The sequence below is a fragment of the Varanus komodoensis genome, unplaced genomic scaffold (assembly GCF_004798865.1).
Source record: "Varanus komodoensis strain SLA01 unplaced genomic scaffold, ASM479886v1 scaffold35, whole genome shotgun sequence".
NCBI lineage: Eukaryota > Metazoa > Chordata > Lepidosauria > Squamata > Varanidae > Varanus > Varanus komodoensis.
Window position 1 is genome coordinate 7,463,857 of NW_025335856.1, and position 25,113 is coordinate 7,488,969.

At 43.6% G+C, this 25,113-nt stretch overlaps 1 protein-coding gene across 4 annotated transcripts in view; it reads left to right on the plus strand.

Annotated features, from left to right (window-relative positions):
• OPCML (opioid binding protein/cell adhesion molecule like) overlaps positions 1–24,901 on the plus strand; it is a 339,391-nt gene extending 314,490 nt beyond the window's left edge. For 2 of the 4 annotated variants that reach the window (XM_044439558.1, XM_044439556.1), the window contains 5 exons: positions 6,646–6,780; positions 9,973–10,093; positions 11,770–11,921; positions 12,881–12,907; positions 24,801–24,901. In XM_044439558.1, the coding sequence (XP_044295493.1) occupies positions 6,646–6,780; positions 9,973–10,093; positions 11,770–11,921; positions 12,881–12,907; positions 24,801–24,901 (536 nt within the window). The remainder of the gene's footprint in view (positions 1–6,645; positions 6,781–9,972; positions 10,094–11,769; positions 11,922–12,880; positions 12,908–24,800) is intronic. The other 2 variants (XM_044439560.1, XM_044439559.1) reach the window with 1 other exon arrangement.
• The last annotated feature ends 212 nt before the right edge of the window (positions 24,902–25,113 follow it).

The following is a 25,113-nucleotide window of genomic DNA, read 5'->3' on the forward strand; positions in this document are numbered from 1 at the left end:
GTAATAATTGCAAGATATCTTATAATCAGCTCTGCACATCTGAGCATGGCACCAAATTTTAGCAGGACTGGTTGGTTTTTAGTGGGTGAGGTATGGACTTTTGAAGAAAGACGAGTGCCATTCCTTGCAAAGCTTTCACACATGACTGCTTGAAAGATCTAAGGATGGATAGATATGATATCTTGGTCTCACAGAGGATGTCAGATTTCCAGGATTAAGCTTATTGCATCCCATTTCCATTTTTTAAATTAAATGTGAGTTGTGTGTATTTCTTTCTTGCTTACTTTTTAAACTTTGGGGTTTTTTTTAACTACATGGGCACAGAAAGTCATACTTTTTCCCATATGTACCCAGCAGTTGTTCACATTTCATCCTAATGTGTGTGTTTCTCAGAATTGCCTTTCACTGGAGAACTGCCCCTTTTGTGCACTTTCCTTAAAATACATCCTTTGTGCACATGGTTTACAAATGCATGCATTTTGGGGCACAATCGTATAACAGCCAGCTCAGAAAAGAGCAGGTTTGGGCTCACAACTTCACCTGAGGGCACACATTGTTTCAAGAGGCTCCAAATAGCCAAAAATTCAGCAGACTGCGCTTCTTACCCATCCCAAGAAACAGCAGAGTCATCCACCCTGAGGATGCAACAGAAGTGCTGCTTTCTGAATGGGGGATGTTTGCAGACAGAGTACAGGAGAGGAGCTGGCGTGGCCTGTCCAGTCAGGTGACATCGTTTTGACCCGCTGCTGCCGCTGATCCATGTGCTGCCGCGATTCCAGCATCCTGTGATGGATGGTGCCGTGTCTGCCATGAAGCCTCCTTCTGAAAGTGCCCATTTGTATCCCTGTAGATCCTTATCTCACTAATGTAGCAAGCTGGGCTTATCTCTTCCCGAGGCCCCTTCTGGTGCTGAAAAGAAATCACCTCTGTTATTTATGTATTTCTGTCTCCGGCTCGTCGAATCTATTTTCTTACACTTCCAATTATCTTTTATAGAGATCAACTGGAGGATAGGCCAGGCCCGTAATGACCTCGGGATTATTGGATCATTACAAGGAAGGTTCGCTAGCAAAGTGAGCCTGGCATTCATCCTCTTCATATTTTTCTTCTCCTTATTATTTTTCCATCTTTACATTCTCGTGTGCTGGCTCTCGTCCCCTCTCACCCTTTATTCTAGGCATTTTATCATCTCTGTCCTGTTGTGTATTTCTTCTAGGCAGAAGAAGGCTTTTGCAGTTAATGTGATCATTTCCTCACTGTCTGGAAATATCTGGCATTTCCAGAACAAGAAGAAGTGCTTATGATGCCTGTGAGACAAAAGGATGGCACTTAACATTACTCTAGCGATATGGTTGCTGCTTCTACGTGCTCGTGTCCCACACTGCAATGCTAATATTATATGAAATAACATGAAAAGAGCATATGACATGGTTTCTCCCCAATGCATTGACTCATGATAGCCCTGCTACAGTTAGCCACGCTCTGGTAACCTCTTGCTTGGATGACCGCAATATGTTGCCTGCAGAAACTGTCTTTCAAACCACGCAGGACACTTCGGTGAGTCCAAAACAAGGTTGCAGAATTGTTAAAGCAGACCAATCACATTAAATGAGTGCTTTGTCATTTTCACTGGCCTTCAGTCTATTTCCAGGCCATGTCACAGTGCTGGTTTCAACCTTTTAAGAAATGGGCTGCATGTAATGATTATGCCCTCCTGTATAGACCAGTGCAGAACCCAAGATACTCTTCAGAGGTCCTTCTCCTGGGCCCAAACCAAATGAAGCAACTGCTAGAGTGAGGTCCATTCTGTGGACCCTTCTTAAGAACTGCTGTTCAGTGGGGGGTTCGCCTGCTGCCTAGGTTGTACAATGTTCAGTGCCAGGTAAGAACCTTATCTTATACCTCACTGCTTTTAAGAAACCTTTACCATGTAAAGGGGTTTGCCTGGATATTTCCTGACATTTTATGGTACATTTAAACATATTTGTATTGTTGAAAGGTCTGAAATTTTATTTTTATTCTTCTCTACTAAGCTTTTATGCTGTGTTTATGAGTGGGGTGGGTGGGTGGTTATAGTTTGAGTCTGTAGTTTTAAAAATATTATATTATTGTAAGGTGCCCAGAGGTTTTCGTTACTAGGTATCATATAAATGTTAATAAATGTACAAAAGAAATCCCCAGCTTCAGAGAAAATGTAGCTTTGAATACAGTTGCTGAGGAACAGCAGCAGGGGGGTATGTGGATTTCATTCCTGTTTCCAAATCAGGCAAACACACCACACTCTTAACCCCAGTATGTGAGCACAAACATGGTTCTTGGAATGTTTCACAATTTCCTGAATTTGGCTGCATGCCTGAAAGAACATACTTGTGCAAATGTGCACTTCCGAAAATGTGCATATGGGAAGACAGATATGTCTAGAATGACGCAAATGAACATTTGCACATTTTTGGAAGTTTACATGAGCATGAGTCACCCCAAACCCACATTTTCACTCTTTAGCCTGTGGATAGAAATTCCACGTAGAGGAGTGCATGTCTGTCTGTGTCTGTGTGTGCTTGGCAGGTAGAGAATGTTTGTAACCTCTTTCCTGATGTTGAGATCTGGAGATATCAAAAGGTTTATCTTTTTTTTTAAATTTGCCTAATAAATACGTTGCACTGTGATGGACTTCAGCAGTTTACTTATGAGTTGTTTCTACTCAAATGGATTCAACGTGCTCAGTGTTTATATGGTCATATGCCAGACAGATGAACTGTGAAGGGATCAGAATGGTTGGTCCATGCTTACCATCCCCGGTCCAGGATTTTTCAACAACTGAAATGTCAGACCTTGAGTTGTACAGAACAGGTTAAATAGAGCTGGGATGAAAGCATGTTGATGGCATCTGGGGGAGAGCATTGTTAGCTACAGACTAGCATCTTTGTACTATTGGCAGAGCTTTGTGGGAAGCTAGGGCAGAGATTGTGTAGCCAGTGTCCAAAACAGCTGTATTATGTCTGGAATAGCAGGAGGCATTTGCAATGGACTTCTGGAGAAGAATGTGTCAGGGCAGGGTCTCCTTCCTGCACCCTCTGTTTCCTTCTTTTTGGGAACGGCAAACTAACCGTTGACCAATGCTGCTGTGATGCACGGACCCACCCGGATTTGTGTGATGTTATTCTTCCCTGTCTCGATGTGAATGCATGAAAGGAAAGCATGATCTCAAAATCCTCTGTTTCCACCGCTCTGGCATTTGGGACTTGCTTCACCATAAAGTTTGCCCATCTTGGGAGCATGCCAGTCCATTAAATTGATTCTATTGTTTCTCTGGATTTTATTTAATAACGACAAATGGAAAAAAAGAAATCGATCCTGAAATAATATGAAATCTATCCTTTGAAATCTTAAGCATAGATATTGTTTTCAGGGTTTGCTTTTTTTTTAGGAGTGGTGTCAGAAGAAATAGAGCTGAGCTGCTTAACTAGAGCTACTTGATTACTTCAGCAGAACTGGAGCAAAATGCTCCACGCACCTTGGGTAGCCCTCCTGCTTTAATTACGTTCTCACATACACACGCGCCTCTTCCCATTTTCTGCTGCGTGGCATAGTGATGTGTGTCCATGGGGTTGCATGCACACAGCGCTTCTCTTCCAAGCTAGGCAGAAGAAAACAAACAAACATGCTAATGCTGCATACACCCACTACCAGCATGCCCTGTTTTTACGCAGCTCGTGGTGGAGGGAATCCCTCATCTTCTCTGGCTAGTATAGAAAGCTAGCTTTGTGCCAGAAGAGAAGTGGATCAGGCCCCATGGTTCATCTGGTGCCAAGTTTTCATCCTTTCACTGCCAGGTTAGGATTTTCTTCTACTCGCAGGTATTTGATGCTGTTTGACGAGGATTTCATGTGAGTGGCTTTATCAGGTCCCATTAACTTACTGTCACTTTTTTATAGCTGCTGCAAATTGGTTTAACATTTGATACATTAACGACTTTATATTTTGCTTTTATTGTTTTGCCTTTATGGGTTGTACTTTTTGTGAACCATGTAAAGAGCTTTGGCTATTGGGCAGTACAGAAATGAAATGAGTGAATGAATGAATGAGTGAGTGAGTGAATGAGTGCAGATATCACCTTCCCTCCATCAAGGCTGTTTGCTGGAAAACAATTCTATTTTAGACCCCTCAGGAAGTAGTTCCCAGTGTTTTAAAAGCAAAATGAGTACAGCATTTGTTTCACTTGCTGCCTAGTCTTAGATGCTGCAATATTTTTCATTGTTAGCCATGAATTTCAAATGCTGAGAACTAGATTAAAGTTACATATCTTATACTGGTATTCGTAGGATTCTAGGCAAAACTGGCAGCTTCCTAGAAAGTACCTTGCTGAACCATATACAAACCGTGTGTGTGTGTGTGTGTGTGTGTGTGTGTGTGTGTGTGTGTATTTGCCTTGCCTCCCCGCAATCAGGTCCCTGCACCAGAAAGTTTGCCCCCTGATCCTTTGATGTGGGTCTGGCCCATTGGTGTTGGCTTTAACTAAGCCACCAAAGCTTATGTATTTCAAGCTACTTTTAGTAGAGATGCTGAACTGCCTTTAGACTTCCAGATATATTGGATATATTGCTGATATTTAAAAATTGTTTATCTTAGTTCTTTTAAAATTAAGTTCATGTGTGGCTACATTGTGAAATTTCTACACAGCTCACAGGGTTGTTGTTGTGGGGATAAGATGGAGGAGGAGAGATAATGTAAGCTGCCTTGAGCCCTTTGTAGGAAAAAGGCAGGATATAAATCGAAAAAATAAAATAATAAATAATAATAGTTTTGGTTTTTGTACAGATGCCACCTGATGGGGGCAGTTACCTTGAAAAGGAGCATGGCTATATCAGAAGAGACTTAAATAATAATGCTCACTGAAGGAGCAAACCTCTTCCTGGCTTGTATGATTGGTGAGGGTGGTGCAGGAGAGCAGGAAGGACTCCTTGGACTGATTGCTCCTTCATACCCTTCAGATTGCAGGGTGGGTGGCAAGCTCTTCTACCTCCCTTACATAGTAGCTCTCTGTACATGCTTTTAAACATTTGTCTTGGTATTGAAATTAATTCCCCACCTACCAGGTACATACTGAAGCAACACTTGTATCCTAGAGTAATGTATCTCAGATGGAGTCCCCCCACCTCAGTGAGAAGTAAATCTCGCAAGTTTGCCAGCTTGGTGTCAAGAACCCGCTACTTGTCAGATCCAAGCAAATGATTTCAGAGTACATCACAAACTGTCCAAGGAAGCACCCTCTCTGTGCAAAGTACTCGTGTTCCCCTTGATGCAGTCCTATGGCAACTTGGTCAAGCTACCCAGGGAGCTTGCTCAGTTAATAGGAATCAGAACAAAGCCCAAAGCCCTCTGTGGTTCAAGGAGATTAATTTTAAACCCTCAGGGGGAACATTTTTACCATTTTGTTGCTCGAGATGTGCTATAATTTCCAAGAGAGTGCTGCAGAGAGACTATTAAAATTAAGCCACCCTATTGGTCCAGGGATGCAGGTGGCACAGTGGTTTAAACTGTTGTGCCGCTGTGCAGGTTGATTGAAAGGTCGCCAGTTCGAATCTGCACAACAGGGTGAGTTCCAGTTGCTCCATCCCAGCTCCTGCCAACCTTGCAGTTCGAAAGCATGCAAATACAAGTAGATAAAAAGGTACCACTTTGGTGGGCAGGTAATAGTGTTGCGTGCACCTCGGTGTTCAGTCATGCCGGCCACATGACCACGGAGACTGTTTGGGGACAGATGCTGGCTCCCTCGGCTAGGAAACGGAGATGAGCACCGGCCCCTGGAGTCAGGCATGACTGGACTTTTTTTGTTGTTGAATAAGTTTTATTCTTAATATATAACAAAAAAGACTAAAAAGCATCAATCATCGAAATCATCAGACCTACTGGATCAGCCCCCCACATTTTTTCTTTTTATGTTAAACTATAAACATATTTAAATCTATGCGTAGTCCCATTTCTCTAGCCAATGATAAAAAGAGTCCCAGGTTTGATAGAAATCTGTATCTTCTTTCTCCTTCAGAGACAAAGTCAGTCTGTCCATTTCCACACAGTACAAGATCATGACTGGACTTTAATGTCAAGGGGAAACCTTTACCTACCTTTATTGGTCCAGGAGAACAGAATACTATTTAAAGGGTTATGAGAGCTTCGGAGTCACATACATAGTTGAGTCAACTATGCTGAAGAATTTTAGGCAGATTGCATGTTTTAAAATTATAGTATCATGGCTTTCAATCATGTTTATATTTCAGCAATGAATTCATGAATCATTGAAAAGGACATATACTTGACCAACAATATGATTAACCAGTTGGAAGTACTAGAAGTTTGTTTGTGTGGGGGGGGGGGCGGTTAAAGTGGGTTTCATACCATCTAGGAATCTCCCTGTTTCACTGCCCATCTTTGGTACAAATAACAGTATTTATAGAGTGCTTCTCTGAAATCTTTGCCACATTCCTCTGAGGCTGGGCCCTGCTTTCATCCTCAGAGAGAAGGGGATTTTGCTAAAGTGTGCCGAAGTGCCATGTCTTGCACTCTGTGTGATTTTGATTGCAGAAGCAGAGGTACCCCAGAAAGAAAAAGTGCCAATGCTTTAATCCTACCTACTTTCTTTTGCAGGCCAGGGGTTTATAAGTGATGATGAATACCTAGAGATCATGGGCATCACCAGGGAACAGTCTGGGGAGTATGAATGTACGGCAGCGAATGACGTTGCAGCACCAGATATCCGGAGAGTAAAGGTCACCGTAAACTGTAAGTTCTCAGCTTCATGTACGTTTCCTTCTGAGCAATGGTCCCCTCCCACCTCATTCTTCTGAGGGTTGTACAGAAATGGCCCTGCCAGAAATGCCTGCCTGTTGAGGTGCAGCTCAACATGTAAACAACCCACACGTTCACGAGCAATAAAACTAAAGTCCTTTATTGCTACTTGTCTACATCTGGGGTAGATAAGCTCTTCTGTTGAGGTCTTTGGAATGCAGATGTTAATCCTCTAGTGGAGTCTCTCCCTGTGCCCACATGGGACTAGCTCTCCTGGTCACACCTTTCTTCCCTCTGGTGTAACAAGGCCTGCCTTTGCTCGTACCTCCTCAGAGTTCTACAATTGGTTGCTAGGGAAAAGTCTATCATGCCCCCTGCGTCTCCTGTGTCATGTTCAGGAAGTTCAGTGTCAGTGGGAGGAGGGACAGCCTGCTCTGACTCCTGAATAGAACTCGTGGTGTCTTTTCCCTTGGGGGTCTCTTGCTTTGATGTGGGCTCGGGTGTTTGCTCAATGGGCAGGGAGTCAGGGGGAGGTGCAGCTATCTGCTCAGCCACCCCCAAGCTAGGTTGCTGGGATGGCTTTTGGATACAGGGTCCCAAGAGGTGCTGTCTCTGTTGGGGCTTCAGGCACAACACTGCCCCAAATCCTAAATAGGGTCATTCCTATAATTTCAACAGCTGAAAGTATATACCAAAAAGTAAACCAGTTAAATTCCACCATATAGTTTAAAGCTTATTATTAGCTAGGGAATAAACATTAGCAGTTTTTCTCCTCTCCCTTGCTTTCTGTGTGTCCTGAAGAGCAATTGAAACAATAAAAAAGTGAATTTGTAATGGTGAACCTTGAAGGCAACACATTAAGCAATCCAGGCTGTTCAGAAGCTGCACGCAAAAGCTGATATATACAAAATTGGTAAAAGAAAACCACATGGAGACATTTCTTCAAGGATTTGCCCCTCCAGATGATTTGCTCATCAAAAGCTTGTTAGTCAAAATATTCTGAAAACAGAAAAAAAGCAGAAAAAGCTACACAGAGAAGTGTTTTTCAAAGTCACCCTCTTTTGTATGGTATTTTATCCCTCAATTAGGGTTAGGGGAGTGCAGCAGGGTAGGGTTAGGGTTTGTAAAACAAGGTGTCCTGGCCTGATTTTGATTGTTGGAATGTATTTCAAATGGGCAGAAATGATGAGCTGTGCAGAAAAAGCTACACAAAACGCACTTTTCAAAATCACCCTCTTTTCTACGGTATTTTAACCCTATATTAGTGTTAGGGGTGTGCACCAGTGTAAGATTAGCGTAAGAAAAAAGAGCTTTCCTGGTGTGGTTTTGATGGTTGGAATGTGTTTAGAATGGGCAGAAATGTTTATCTGTTCAGACATCCTTCTCAAGGAAGGCTTTTTCAAAATCGCATGATGTTCAAAGTCATTTTTTCTGTTTATTAGAGATAGGGGTGTGCACCAGGGAACAGTTAGGGTTTGTAAAACGAGGTGTCCTGGCATGATTTTGGTGGTTGAAATGGGTTTAGAATGGGCAGAAATGATGAGCTGTGCCGAAAAAGCTACTCAAGGTAGGCTTTTTCAAAATTGCAGTATTTTTAATGTCTTTTTATCCCTTTATTTGGGTTTTGGTGTGTGCACCAGCGTAGGGTTAGGGTTCAAAAAATGAGCTTTCCTGGCATGGTTTTGGTGGTTGGAATGTGTTTAGAATGAGCAGAAATGATGAGCTGTGCAGAAAAAGCTACTCAAGAAAGGCCTTTTCAAAATCACCTCTTTCAATGGTATTTTACCCCGTTATTATGGTTGGGGGTGTGCATGAGGGTAGGGTTAGGCCAGTGTTCGCGAAACTCTGGAACGCGTGCCACAGCGGGCACGTGGAGTCCTCTCTGTTGGCATGTGAACCACATCGCCCCAACATCCCCATAGCAGCCAAGCATCGGATAACAGCGCTCATAGGGGCCTTGTGCATGCTCAGAATGGAGTAACAGCGCCAGGAGATGATGTCATGAGCCCAACTCATTAGCCGTGACTCATCTGAGCTTTTGTATTGCTGTTCGGTGCACTGCCAAGGATATATACATATATTTCCTTGGGCAGGCTGTGACTGTTTTTTCTAAAGTACAACTTGAATTTTCAGGTTTTATTGTGGTGTTTGGACTTCGTGATAATGAAGTGGTTTTTGGTTCCAATGTGGACAGTTGCTCCCTAAAAGCTAACTAAAACCCCCTTCCTGTTCATCATTGCTTCCAAATGCCCAATGCTGACAGTGCTTTCCCGCAGATAGGAAATAGTTATGAGCATGGGATGGAAGATGGGGCTGAGAGATGGACGTGGGCATGTGAGGGCATGGGGAAGCCGAATGGAGTGATGCGGAACATGAATGTACTATCAGATGTAGGAGGCAGACAGATCAATTCAAGGAAGGCTGGAGACGGAGACTCTGTGAGAGACCTACCAGCTTCTAGACCATGCTGAGCTTGCAATGACAGGATTGACAAGGGGTCAGGGAGGGAAGGAGCAGGCCAGCTCTCACGTTTCTCCCATGAGAATTGGAATGGGAATGTGACGAATCTAGATGATCCAGCACCTCCCTGAATTACCCATGGGCACATCCCTTGAAATTCACCTGGCACCAACTTTATTTTCCTTTTGGCTCCAGGCAAAGACATATCATTTTAGGAATTTTAAATACATTTAGCCTGCAAACTGTGGCCCTTTTTAATTGCTTTTATATATGTTTTTTGTTATGTTTTAATGTGTTTTCACCCTGTTAATATGTTGCATTCATTGTAAGCCACCTAGGAAGGCCTCAACATTTTAGGTTACCTATAAATACATGTCCATGAATAAACCCCTCCTTTTGCTGCTACTGGTACCAGCAGTGATTGGGATGGAGGAATCACTAAGGAAGATACTTGGGCCTGGGTCTCTGCATGCATTTGGACTACAGCTGCCCTCATTCCTTACCATTGGACACCGTGTTGGAGGTGTGGAAGGACAGACAGGGAGCCAGGACAGGGAAGTCTGGTCTAGTTCTTCTCCAGCACTTCTGGAGATCCTCACAGCTTTCCTGATTTGATTTCTGCTTTTTCTGTATGGCAACTGAATCTTTTCTGCAAGAGCTCAGGTGTTCATATGTACACACCAGGTTGTCTGAAAGACTCTGTGATAACCATCCTTTCCTCTGCAGATCCTCCATCCATCTCCAGTCCCAAGAACACTGGAGTCTCAGTTGGCCAGAAGGGAATCCTACGCTGTGAAGCCTCTGCTGTCCCTGTAGCAGAATTCCAATGGTTTAAAGAAGAAACCAGGTACTCAAGCTATCTTCAAAAGTTGTCAATAATAGTTTAGGGAAGATGGGTTTTTATGCTTGGCAAGGAATGATTTCTCTTGGCTAAGGCCAAGACTGGATGGGTGTGAAATAAAAAGAGGGCCTTCGAGTAGGCACAGGGTACCTTCAGCACTGAGGACCAGTCTCATTTGCTTACACAATTAATCACCACTTTTCTGGGTTAACTTTATAGCCATGAAGCAGGCCTTCTTCATCCAATACCTCTTCCCTTAACTTCCCAATTGCAGCGTCTATGGCTCTATGAATCAAATTAAATAATATCATCAGTTCACATCAGTTTTAGTGTAAGCATATTGGTTACCAAATGATTGGGCAATCCCAGGCATTCACTCCATGTGTTGTGTGTATAAAGCTGCCTTATGCTGTTGGACTTTTGGACCCTCTAGCTCAGTAAAGGACAGCCAGTTGCTCTCCAGACCAAATATTTTGTTACGATAAAATTCATGGCTGCCACCGAAAACTGTCATGCCTGTAGGGATGGATCTACACTAGAGCCCTTTCCATTTTTCAGTGAGTCTGTGATAGAATTTCTATTTATCACTGTCAGGGCATACACTAACGAATACAATGCAGCTTCTGGTGACACACGCAAATTCAGTTATGGGTAAAGGAGGAAGAGTTGGAAAGGTGAGAGCCGGAAATGACCTTATAAAAAAGGAGTGAGGCGGGCAGACAAAATTAAGGACCCTTAAGCTCTGTGCAAGCATAAAGGAGTGAATAAACATTTTAGAAGAAAAATCACAACATATCCTGTCTCCTCCAAGAGAGAGAGAGAGAGGGAAAGGAAAAGAAGAGATGGACGATTATATGACACTTCTTGCAGTGTCACTCCTGCCGGCCCATCAGTCACAAAAGCCACTTCTCCCCTCAGAAGAGCACAAGTTTAGCATACACTGAAATGCACACCACTTAGAATATTCAGTATATAAGCCATAGTATATCCAGTCTGATGAAATCCAGAATATAATTGCAGAAACAATGAGTAGGATGGTTTTGAGTGAGCATCATGTAATATCCCAAGGAGTTAGATGTTTCAAGGCCGGTGAAAGTGACTAGTGTAGATTACTTCTAGTTGGTCTTCTTTTCTTTTCTTCTTGTGGTGGTGTTCAGGGACTTGTGGAATATTGTGATCCTGTAACATAAACTCTACTAGATACTATGGAAGAGAGGTGGAAAGAGCCATCCTGATAGGGCAGTTGAAGTGTCAGAGTAAGACTGGAGTGACCCAGGCCCAGCTTAGCCATGAAGATAGCTAGGTGACCTTGGCTTCTCTTCTCTTCTCGCCCTTAAACACCAGATTGTCCTTCACAATGCAGTTCTTTATTGGCCTATTCACTATACCCAGGCCATCCCACAGGGCTTTTGTGAGGAAAAATGTGGGCACCATGTAAGTCCCCAGGATCTCAGATACAAGCAACTATTGCAACTGCACATTACATTTACCATAACAACAACTGTTTTGGTCCTTTGGTAGTGGTCCTTCCCAGCTCAGATGGGAACTGTGTAATCAGAGATGGTGGAGAGTGATCCAACCACTGCATAATTGCCCTGCGCCTCTAAAAGTCCCAGGAAGTAAGTAAATTCCTCTCCAGAATTGTGTGCATTAATCTAGATCCATGTCTTACCTCTTTGCAGATTAGCCAATGGGCTAGACGGAGTGAGAATCGAGAACAAAGGTCGAATGTCTACACTAACCTTCTTCAATGTCTCAGAGAAGGATTACGGCAACTATACTTGTGTGGCTATCAACAAGCTGGGGAACAGCAATGCCAGTATAATTCTGTACGGTACGTACACAGATCACTGCACTGTACAGAGTTTGCACACCTTACACCTTTGTCCTGTGCTGACGGAATGGGTGGCATAACACAGGAGCTTTGGTAGGAGGCGATAGATCAACAGGTCTGTGCAGTGAGAGCCACTCTAGCATTCCAGCCACTGAAGCACATTGCACAGGGACAGAGAGTCCAATGATGGTTCCATTGCACCTAGGCTAAGATCCCCAGCATCACTCAAAATTGGATTAAGATTGGCTGGAAACGAAGTCTTTCAGTTTCGCACTGACTGGAACATTTGGCATCTCAAGTCTTCCTATTATTAGAAACTGGCATCTTGGGGAAAATGTGTTAAGGGTAAGAGCAATTAACCCGGATGATCAAGGCAATGTCTTCTTGTGCTTTAAGGGTGTTAAAGTGGCTTTGAGCAAAGAAGCCATGTTTCAAGGGATATAACATACTAGCAGTACGTTCAATTGCGACATTCTCCCAACGATCAGGCCATGGCTGAAGTTAGGATTCAGGCCTTGATGGACATTTTGCACAACCCAAAAAGGCAAGTCTCCCACCCAAGTCAGTGCATGTTAAAACCACAGAACTTAGCCAATGCACCATCTGGAACCATATCAAAGCAAGGTATTTCCCAGTGCCATGCTATTAAAGCAGATACAAGTAGGTTCTTGCCAATGCTGTCGATCGTTAGATGATTACCAGATACCCCTGTGATAGTGTTATATGTTGTCATGCCTGTCACATCTGTACTATCATTGCTGTGATCTCAGTTTACATAAATAGGGTCATGTTTTTTAATAATCCATCTGTTTGTTTGTTCATTTGTTCAACTGTCTGAAAATATGAACTACATTTTCCCCTTTCTTTTCCCCCCCTCCTTCTCCCTTTTTTTTTTCTTTTTCCTTTTCTTTTCCTGTTTCTCTCCCCTCCTTGTGTGGCCATTTTGTCTTCGGTTTTAGAAATAAATGAACCTCCGGCACTGGCAGGTTGGTACAAGCATGGTTCCTTCCTTCATTTGCTTGCAACATACCAAATGCCGCTTTGCCGTGTAAGGGAAGGGCTCTTTGCCAGGCAGGCATCCATGTATAGTAACTTCTGGCTGATATCTTCTTGGAAGGAAGGAAAAAAGGCAGTGCTGAGAAATGCACACATGCAAACACTTCAGGAAGAGGGCATCTTTCCATAGCAGCTCCTTTATGGAGGTGAAGACTGTCAATGGCTACTAGTTGTCCTGATAAGTGTGATTTAGAAACATAGAGTGAGTCAGAAGGGGCCTCCTGGGACATCGAATCTGACCCCTGGCTCTAGCCAGCTCCACTCATGACATGCCTACCATGTGCCTGTCCAGCCTAGCCTCAAACACCCTCACTGATGGGGCTTCAGCCCCCCCCCCGCCCCCCGTGGAAGCCCATTCCACACCCGGGGGTCCTAACTATCAGGAAGTACTTTCTGGCAACCCTGAGCTTTGCTCCACTGGAATGCATTTTGCCCTCCACTGCAGGGGGAAAAATGGTCATGACCCACCTCTGCGTGGCTCCCCCTCACGTACCTGCATGTTGCTAAGAGGTCCCCTCGGAGTCTCCTCCCATCAAGGCTGAAAAGGCCCAGCTCCCTCCGTTGCTTCTAATATGGCTTCCCCTGCAAACCAGCCACCATCCTAGAGGCTCATTTGCAAGAACATGTTGCATTATATCTCCCGCTCCTGTTCAGGTTTCCTACCAGCCACCCTTCATCCAGGATTCTGTAAAGTCTAAAAAGCTCAAGCAGAGCATCTCTCCACCACTCAAGCTAGTTCTCCGATTTCCTGAGTTTTACTTCTAAAAGCTAAATATAGAGGTGACTGATGAGGGAAGGCACTGGATGAGTAAGGAGAAAACTAAAATATGCAAATAACAATTCCTATACGTAACGTCACACATGGACACTTTGTCTCTTACTCGTTTGTTTTTCAAAGGGATGAGAAATGATTAAGAGAGAAATGAAAAAGGAATGGGAGAGTTAAGAAACGTTAAAGGAGGGATGAGCAACTTGTGGCCCTCCAGCCATTGTGGACTGCCCTATCATCCCTAGCCAGCAAAGCCAGTGGTGAGGTATAATTGGGGGTTATAGCTTTAAAAAATAATTCAGAGCAACATAGGTTGCCCACCCTGCTGTCCAAGGAGGATCAAGTAAAGTGTGGATGAAAATACCAGGTGTCCAGAAGGGAAAGGGAAGCGAACGAGGAGTAGGTACCTTGTAAATAAAGATGCTGTAGGCTAACTTGACCTGTTTTTCCCTGGCAAAATAGCTGGCTGATATTAAACTGAAGCGGCCACACTCCAGATGTAGAGTGCCCAGGGCAACACCTTCTCCTTGAGGATCTCCTACTACATTTCAGAGGAACTTCCGTGCCCTTAAAGGATGATCTGAAGAACACTGTGCTTTGCATATTGATAGAGCTGGCCTCCATCTGCCTTAATGTCTAAGAACCCTGAGGACATGATAACTATGATGAAACTCTTCCAACCTCTTCCTTGCTTCCCTTTGTTTGCAAAATTGAGCATGTTTAGCCCTGAAAAGAGAACACTGAAGGGAGGTATGATTGCACCCTTCAAATGTTTGAAGACTGTCACACAGATGCAGGTTAAGATCTCTTCTTGATCATCCCAGAGTATAGGACACAATAATGGACTCATGTTACAAGGAGCCAGATTCTGGCTGAACATCAGGGAGAACTTCCTGACTGTTAAAGCAACACAACAATGTAAGCAATGACCTAGTGATGTTGCGGTCTCTCCCACAGAAAAGACAACCAGGATGCAGATACACAGTCCTCTGAGGGGGATGGTTTAATGTGTAGTCCTGCACTGAGCACGTTGGACCCCATGGACTTCTTATCCCCTTCCAGTATTCAATGATATCATGATTCTATGAGCCCTTTGTCTTCAAGAGACTGGCAGTGATTCAAGCCCAGACTCAACCATACTGCTGAACTCCCACTGTTAAGTTATTCTTTAGATTTTAGGCTCCGGATGAGTTCTGGTTTGTTAACACTGTGTTTCATTTTATTTAAAAGCAGCTAACCCTTCCCAAGCTGCCCAGTACAGGAGAGGCAGAAAGCCAATATTCAGAAGTTTTGAGCTTCATCCCCCAGCATTCCTTACCCCTGCCCATGCTAGCAGGGATTTCTGGGATTTGAAATCTAGAACACCTGGAGAGGCACCTTCTGCCCACCACTAGCCAACACCACTTCATACATTGTCACACTTTTAAGGATTTTAAAGAAAGGTTGGGCTCCTTAAGTATTGGCCACAAGCTTGGACTCTTGCATGTTCAGGATAAGGGCTGCTATTAACCACATCCTCTGCCATGGTACAGTTGGTACCTTGCAGCCAGTTCTACTCTACAGGGCCAGAGGTACAAGCTTCCACTTGTCACAGCAAGGTTTATTTTTGGATTGTATATTCACAGTCGTCAAGAATTTAAGTGCCTAGTATACCACATATCAGTATGAAGATGCTTTTACCTTGTTTGTCGATGGTGCAGGGAAAGCTTTCAGACTCTGCGGATGCTGGCAGGGGCATTTGCAAGGCATGTTTTAGAATGCCCATATCCATGAAATGGATTGTAAGACACATGCTAGCTTGAAAAGAAACGTTAGCTGATTTAGAGAATGAAAAGATGACCTACGCAGTTGGGCATATTTCCAAAGCCTGTAATGCCACCAACGAAAAGTACCAAAGTCAGGCATGGGAAGGGGAATAGAAGTGATACAAAGAAAAACAAGTACCAGAATAACTTCAAACCATGCATGAGATCAAGTGGAATGATCCCCAGTATTAATCTGTGAATCTGAAATGTGGCTAGTGCAGCGAGATGGCACAGTGGGAGAGAGAAGACAAAGTCCTGTAGCTTGACCCAAGGAAAGGGAGGAAGAAGGGGAGGGGAGAGGATGAGTTTGCTGACTGTACAACGCTTGACTATGACACCCTGCTCAAGGCCAAGTATCTTGAATCACAAGACAGGGCGGAGGGGAGGAGCAGATTTCTTAAGAGCATAAGCAGCATAAATCTCTCCCATTTCTCTATGGGACCTTTCAGGTTAAAAGAAAAGAAAATTCTGAGCAATTTTATCTAGTGGCTGTCAACAAGAGGATTAGCATTTTATGAGCATTGTTTGGAAGGAGGAAATACCCAGAAACTTGGTTGGTTGCCCACAAAACACTCCAACAGCATCTATGCATCTGTATAGGCTTTATCTTCCCGTGTGTGTGTGTGCTTGCATGCCATTTATTTTGTGAAAAGCCCATGTGCAAAGAGCCCTAGTTCCACTTCCCATGACAAATGTCTTACCCGCATCTGAGGGTGTTATGAGTCCCAGCCTTCCTCTCATGCCTGAAACTGGGATGAGCAGAAGCGTCATCTGGGCTATCGCCATGCATCTCTGAGGTGCTGGGAGCAAACTGGTAGGAGGTCAAGCTTTAGCTGTCCTTCTGTGCTTGGAATGCAGGATCATCCAAGAGCTGTGCTATATTTTGAAGGAGCAGTGTACCTTGCTCCCAATACACACAAGCATACAAACACAGAAAGGTGGGAGGTGCTCATGTTGCACTCGGCTCTGGGGACCTGCGTCCACCTGCTCCCACATCTTCTGGATGTGAGGTAGGCTCTCTGTGCCCCTGCCTTTCTATGCCACTTCCAAATGTCACTATTTGCAAGATGAGGAGAATTCTAGAAACTGCTTTGGTTGCCTACCAAGGCTACCGCAGATGTGATATACCTTTGCCCTGGATTGTGATTGCCAGGTTTATTCTTGGCTTACATCTGAAATATAGACTTAAAACTTTGGCTATCCTGTCCTCCACCGTCTCCCAGGGCCCATGCAATCCCACCACCCCAGTGACTCTGTCCAGGCACCTCGTCCTCTGCATCCCCTTCCCCTTTTGCCATCAATCATTCCCAGCATCAAGATCTTCTCCAATGAGTCCTTCCCTCTCACTGGGTGGCCAAAGTATTTGAGCTTCAGCTTCAGCATCTGTCCTTCTAGAGACCAGTCAGGACTGATTTCCTTTAGGATTGACTGATTTGATCTGTCTGCAGTCCAAGGGACTCCACCACCATAATTCAAAAGCATCAACTCTTCACCACTCAGTCTTCCTTATGGTCCAACTCACACAGCCAGACATTACAACTCACCTTAGCTCCCTAGAAAGCCATGCCTCAGTGGCAACATAGTTCAGCCCAAGAATTCTCAAGATCCTCACTAAACCACAGTCCCTAGGGTTCTAGTCCCACCATGTGGGGATAGAGTCAATGGCAAATTCATAAAGTATGCCTCTACGATGCAAGGGTGAGGGGTGGAAATCCAACTCCGTTCATAATATAAGCTAACCACTGAAAGCCTTTTCCAAGCAGGCACAGATCCTGCTGCCTGACTCCCTGCCCTTCTGTTTTTATATAATCTGATGATGGGTTTCTCCACGATAACCTTGAAATCCACCATATAAACCCCTTCCAGTCAAGAGTACCTGAGCAATAAAAATCTGCTCACCTCTTGGAAGCTGGCAATTAAATCATCTATTCTGTATTTTCCACTAAAGCATGAAGGCCTTTCCTTTCCTTTATTCTATTTCCTTTCCTTCTTCAAATAGGAATCCCTTCTCTCCCCATCTCCAGTTTTGTTACAGAAGAGGAAGTGAATCACACTTCCAGCATTCTTTTGGCTGACAGCAGCACCAATGAGTTCTGTTATATTTTTCACAACCTGCAAAATGTCAACCCATTAAAAAAATATGCAGACATTTCACATTTTATTTCTGCGTATTCTCTCCCCGCACCCTCCAAAATCACTGGCATCTGGTTATTAGTTGGAGCATTCCTAGTTCTGACAGAGTCAGTTTAGTGATTGCTAATGTCAGCAAAGAGGTTGCATTGTGTTCTCCCCCTACCCTGCCACACACAGTTCTTTGCAACATTAGTGCCATCTTTGGCTTCAGACTTGAATTGGCTTCTCCTCTGCAAACAAAAGAACTCAGAAACACTTCTGATCTCGGCTCTCACTATGCATTAGCCATACTTGCCTTCCAAATACAAAATATTATATGAGAACACCACCACCCCCATCCCCTGAGAACAAAACTCATTTGAACTGCTCTACGAAGATTGTCTGAGTAGATGTTTGTGAGGGGAATGTTGCATTCTGTTGTAATTAAGCAAAATAAAAGTTCTGTTTGCAATGAAACAATTTGGCTAAGCTGGTTTTTCATTGCAGAAAATGGGTTTGTAGCTCTCCACTTATTCAGGAACATATGAGCTAATTAGATTTCCTCCTGCCATTATTTTAAATTTTTGCCATTACAATAGTTGTTATCCCTTTGTCTTAAAATTAATGAGGTTAGAAAGCTCACATCATGTTTCTTTTTAAGTTCAGATTAGGGTTGAGTGTCTAGAATTTCACTTGAGCTATAATTATGCACTAACTATTTTTCCACTTCTTCCCTCCCTCTGTGTGTGTGTGTGTGTGTGTGTGTGTGTGTGTGTGTGTGTGCACGCGTGTGTGCTTGTGTGTTTCCAAGTACCCTTTGCCTCTTGCTCTAGCTTTTGTTGGTTGCACTTCTTTAACTAACCAATAAGATGCAATTGATAATTATAACCTCTTTTGCTCAGATGCCCAGCATCAAGCATAAGCTGATTCTGTACTAGGTAACTCAGAAATATTGAGTGGTTTTCTTTGTGTTTTCCCTTGCAGTTGTACCTCTGCAGCAATGACTGCAATTTGGGCTTCTGTTAGTCAAATCCTGTTACAAAGGTTTCTCTGGATGTGGCTAACACACCATTTTCATCACATTTAGCATGACTGCAAAAGAGTTTCAAGTTTTGGTATGGATGAATGTGTGGGAAATGTCACATCTATTATTCCAGCCACCCACACCACTTCTTTCCCCATTACAACTTCATTGATCTCTCCCCGATACTGAGGACCTTCGTTTTTTAAAACTATGCGTATGCATTTATATGAAATGCATACAGATTTGTAGCAATCATACATAGGGCTCAACAAAATGGGACCAAATATCGAAATAGGTTTGCCACTCTTTTCAATATTAAAAGTGTAAGTTCCTCAGTCCATTGCACTGTAGGAAGGGATTGCTTATTCTTCCAATGGCTTTTTTTTTTAATTTATATCCTGCCTTTTTCCTACAAAGGGCTCAAGGCAGCTTACATCATTCTCCTCCTCCATCTTATCCCCACAACAACATGGGGATAACCTACCCTATGAGGTAGGTTGGGCTGAGAGTCTGTGACTGGCCCAAAGTCACCCAGCTGGCTCCATGGCCGAGCGGGGACTCGAACCTGGATCGCCTGAGTCCCAGTCCCATGCTCTTAACCACTACACCACACTGGCTCTCTACATGTTGTGATATTCATCTTTTAGCTTTCAAAATGGTGTGGCAAATCCATTTCCCCCAGATAATTTTTATTTTCCATGAAACCAGTAAATATTTTTAAAGAACATGTATGTTAGTGAATAGTACATGTCTGTGCATTAACCTCCTTCGCAAAAGAAGCAGCTGCTGGACATTGCAAAAACATGGGTTTTAAAGAAGCATTAGCTGTACTGTGCTAACTCAGCAATTAGCTGAATTGGACAATTTCTTATTAAATTGATGTTGTAGACTAAACAAGAATAAGCAATTTTCCCCTTAAAATGTTCCATTTGTCCTGAAATCCAAGAGCAAATACTTGGCCATGTTCTCTGTATTTTAAGCTACAAAATACTTTCTAGAATACAAGATACTTCCATTACAATTGTCAATTTGGGCCTTTTTACATTTCTGACTTCTGCCTTTCTTGCTGCATGCTACCTCAGGAAGGCTTCTGCTTTAAATGTTAAATAACTGCTGTGTGTGTGTGTGTGTGTGTGTGTGTGTGAAGAACTTATGTTACATTACAAGGTTCACCTATTCAGTGTCCTGTTACTTACAGCCATCAGCTGGATAATTTTAGAGAGAAAAAAATAAATAAACTGGTATTTAGCTGCATAATGCTGCTGAAACAGAGGTAGATGAAACTGTCAACTCTTGTTGGTCTCACTTTCCCCTTTTCCAGTTCTAGGTGTGGGTTGCCCTGAACTTTGAGATTTGTTGTTTTTTTGTTAGTTTGCTTTTGTATTTAAGCTTGCCCAGAAGTTCCTAAGCATGTTTGCACACATGCATTTTCCCTTGATCTACACACCTTTGCAAGTGACTTTCCTAATATAGCATTTTTGAAAGCTGTTTTCCCTAATATACAGTTTTTGTATGCATTTTTAAACATGGGAGAACTGCATTGCAGACTTGGGAAAGATAAACTGAGTTTCAGTTCGGACAATGATTCAAAAGTGCAAAATTAGGTGTCTTTGTATGAAAATAGTCTGAACATGATGGTTCCACAAAGCTATAGGACAATATCATATTGTGCCCGTGCATTTGTGGGGTCGCTGTATGAGCAACGGGGCTCTTGTGCTTCTAAAATGAACCCCGAATGAGCTAGTTTCTGCACAGTCAGCAGAGGTTGTAGAAGTGCCCTGACGCAGAATAATATTTTGCAATTTTCTATTGTATTTTAGAAATGCCAAAGCCCCACTGCAAGTACAGTGACTCCTCTGAGTGCTGCAGAACCAGCAGAAGTGAAGTGCCTCTGCCGAGCACAGCCCACAGTGACCAGCGGCTGTTGGCAGGCAGGCCTGTTCACTCAGCATGTGTATAACCCCCTTGGCGCCCCTAAGGCAGCTGCAATCGCTGTGTTGAGGACGGTAAGCGGTCTGAGAGTCTCAGGCAGCATGTAGTCTACCAACTCTCCATCTTGCACACATGCACACACACACACCAGCTCCAAGCCCTCTGTGCAGCTGACAAAGCCACCTAGATGTTTCAAAAGGCGAAGAAAGTCCCTACCTAGATCTCCTGGGAGTTTCAGCTTTCACGCAAGCGAGAGTCGAGGTCAGTGGCTGCCAAGAAGAGTGATGCACTTGATGCAGTACCCAGTTATCAAGTTCACCCTTTGCTCGGGAATCTGTTAGGAGTCAGATTGCCATAGGTTAATCGAGGACTTTAGCAGGTTTGTCTTCTGTCCTACAGAGAAGGAAGAAAGCCACTATGTTAAAAATGTTTTAATAAATAAATAAACAAACAAACAAACTATGCTAAGATATTTTGAGACTCCTCCACTGACAAAATAGATGGCCTGGCTGAGTGGATGAGTAATCACTCCTCTTGCACCCTGCATGTCCAGAAACATTTATTACCCATTCCTAAGCAGATTTATATGCTTTTCTTATAGGCTTGACTCTGCATGGCTCCTGTTTGCCCTTGGCATTCTGTTTCTTTGTCTGTACCACTGTTATTCCTTGCATTGTCTTTTCCATTACTTTTCTTTTTCTTTCAATATGAGAAAATTGGAGGTTTAGAACATGCAAAAAGACCCTTGAAGGGGCCTTTTTAGTGGTGGTACTGAAACTGTGGAATAGCCTCGCCATCTTCAGCAGACCCATCTTTTCCCTAACTTTAAAAAGGCATTCTCTTTCATCTCCTTTAGGATATATGGAATTTAAAGTGCACTAATGCCAACACAGATGGGTGATAACTATAATTATCTATTAACTATATAGATGAACAGAGCGATCCTTTGTACCAAGAGAAAGAGAGAAACATGATGGAGGAAGCACCATATTTAAAACCCTGCCAGGCTCATGTTGGGAAACCCAAAAAGTGCTTTCCCCTGGCTATGTTTCTGCTTGACCCTTGCCTCTTTCGTAAAACAATCCCTTCCATTGATTCCAGCAGTTCTCGTGCTGTTGGGGTCAATCAGGTCTAGGGAAGTAGAGTTGGAGCCACTGAACCCAAAATTTTCCTACAACTACCATAACCTGTCCCCAGAAACACACACACACACACTTCATCTCCTCCACCACCACCCGAGTATCAGTGGTGGAAAACACTGAACTGCAAACACACATTTTCATGCTTTTGCCAATGAGCGAAAATACACACTTTTGAGCAAAATGTGCACAGAAATGTACACTTTTCCCACTCAAACGAACTGAAAAACGTGCCACCAATAAAAATGGGAGTGACCCAAGCTGAACTTCCAGGTGAAGTTCAGAGAATTTTGCTGAGTTCCTATTTCTAACACACCATTTAGGAACGAGCCAATGAAAATCAGTGCATCATTACTGCAAATACTGCCTGGCACTGCAAACTGAGCCACAGTAAAACATCAGGGTCAGCACTGCATTTGTCTCCTTTTGCAGTTTGTCCATGTGCTGTGGCCATTCTCAATTCTTAATTAGACTGCTGCTGTTCTCTGAGTTAAATAACAACTGAAATCAATTTTTTGCGAGTGCTGAGGCAGGGACGTGCGCATGCGAGTGTGGTAGGGAAGCCACTAGAGAACCAAACCAGAAGAGTGCAAAACATTCAAGCGCAAGTCCTGTGTGAAGGGTTCCAGATGGGAGGGGTTTGGCACAGATGTGCTCTCTTCCAGGATTCCACTCAATCAGTGTTGCTATAAAACAGCAGATTAATGAATCAAACAGCACAGGAGTTTGCCAGGCTCTTTGGTTGTTAATAGTTGCAATGGGGATTGGAGGGGAGGGGAGGGGAGGGGAGCATAGCCTGAGGGTGGTGCTGCTTAGTTAAACTGAGAGCCTATGCTCAGCTTTGCAAAGCTTCACAGTCTTAAACAAAAACAGAACAGAAAACAAGGGTTCTTGATGGGGAAAATTGGGAAATGTGTTCTTGGTCACCCTGCCATATATTATATTAATTAGGAGAGATTGGAGAGAGGCACAGAGCAGGCAAGGAGCTTCCCAAATAGACCTTCCTGGGCCCTGAAATTGTCCTCATGGGCCTTGATCTTAGGGTCATTATCTGGCGCTTTCAGAGAACAAACATAAGACACACCCTCTTTTCTCTGATGCTACCACTCTTCCAGAGCCCTCCTCAGGTCGCCCATCTCCCAGGGCTGAAAAACTCCTTTCAACTTGTTTTACAATTAATCTGCTACCCATTTTACATTATACATTAAATTGATTTTAAAATATTGATGGAAGTATTGAATATGTGTTCATCTATACTTCTCACACTGTATATTTTCTCTGAATGGACTAGAGACGGATGAGCAATATATAAACAAACACTTAAATTAAATGCATATATGTTCGTTTCTTTACATTGCTCTTCTGCACACAGGGTTTAGCATCAGATGAATGAGCATGCCTCAGGGACATCGGCTTGCTCTGCCCTGTCCCTTGCCATGCTGATCTCTAAACACTCCGTAGTTATATTTAAACTATGGTTTGTTAGAAAAAGCTTGGATTGGAATCCACACTGCAACCCTCCATAAACCATAAGCCATGGTTTAAACTAATCTCAGTTGGCCCTCTTTAAATGTAATGACTAACTGTACGAAGTTTAAATCAACAAGCTTCCTGATCTTCTTTTTGCAGCAATCCTGGGAGGCTGAGCCCAAGGCTCATTTACATCATGTTAAAGTAAAGAATATTTTAGTTTTGCGTCTGAAACAGGCATAAAAAGCATAAAACATAAAAAGCAGTTGCCACTTGTAGTGAATTTGGAAGTTCCTGCTAAAGTAATATACCCAAGTCATTTTGGGGGCAAAATGCTGTTTCAGTAAGAATACAGAAGTTCCTCAGGGACGAGAAACACCTACATTGCTCTTAGTTCTGGCTTGGTTAAAGAAAAGACATGGGTGAATCAATGGTTTTGGCTTAAGTGAGGTCTCTGTGAGCTGTTAAGGAGTTTGATAAGACCGTTGGCAGGATTTCACTTCTCTGGTGCACAGGAGCATCATCGGTGGCTTCCACCTGAGTCAGACCATTGGTTTACTAATGCCAACTCTGACTGGCAGCAATGATGCTCCAGGGTCCCCTGTAGCCCTATGAGAAGATGCTGAAAATCGGACCTGGAAACTTCTGCATGCAACGCATGAGCTCTGCTGCTGAAGGGGATCATTCCCTGTCCCTGTCACTTGAGACTGCTGGTTCCTTTGCTCCAGTGCCCTTGCAAGTCTCTTTCTTTCCCACCTCTGCTAACAAAGTGCGTTTAACCTCCGGAGGCAAAGCTACTCAACTTCCACAACTACTCCTGCAGTTCTGGTGTATAAGGTTGCAAAGATGTTCACTTTAGCCTGCTTAACATGATAAAAGTAACTTAGGACTTTTTCATGTTCAACCTAGTCCATGCATAGTATTTATGCCCTTTTTAAAGGGAGGGGAGCTAACTGGCTTATATAAATTGAAGTTAAGTTGCTTAATTTAAATTTACAACCCCAGCAGCTTTGAAAGTATGATTGTATAGAAGCCAAACACAAACCCGATGCCGTAGAAACAATAGAGTTTAGCCTTAAATTCCTCTTCCCCTGATGGTTTATCCTGCCTCTTCCCATTTCCAGGGATGGTGCAGGGTTCAAAATTAGACCTCCTCCTTGCAGGGGGCCACTGGCAAGTCCCCAGCCTCCTGGCTATGCTGCTTTTCCTCCTTGCTGTCACCTGTTTACCTGCCCTTTCTAGCATTCAGCCGTTGACAAGAGTGAGGAGATGGAACAGCTTTTGCCATGTGCTCTTCCCTAGCACGGTTGTGTGTAGTGGGGCTCCAAGGGAAAGGGGAAGCAACACCACTGGCAAACAGTGGGCCAACTCAAAGAGGCATCTTGGAGCTCCACCTCCTCCAAAAACCTAGTGTCAATGCTGCCCGCCCTAAAAGGCCCTCTCCTATTCAGAAGTTGTTGCGATCCTCCTTGCTGTCTATGAAAAAGCCTTCTACTGCCTCTCTGTCTGATCTTGGTAATGATAACCACCTTTCCTATTTTCCTCTTTTGTTGTTGTCGTTGTCGAATCTAGGCCCCGGAGCAGTACACGATGGCAACAACGCAGCTTCCAGAGCAGCGGCCTGTTTCTGGCTCTCAGGCACCCTCTTTGCTTATTTCCTCCTCAAGTTTTGATAAGAAAAGTGAGGGTCCTTGCAGATGACACCTGGCTTCTCCCACACCACAGACTTTTGACCATCCACGATGCTGGGGGGGAGGGGGAACCCATTCCAGTCTACAGCTTGAATATACTGCCGGGAGGGGGAGGGGAGGGGAACTGGGCTCCAAGTCAACCACCCGTTAGGGATTGGCCAATCATGGGCATTCCCCAAAGCATTATTTGGTTT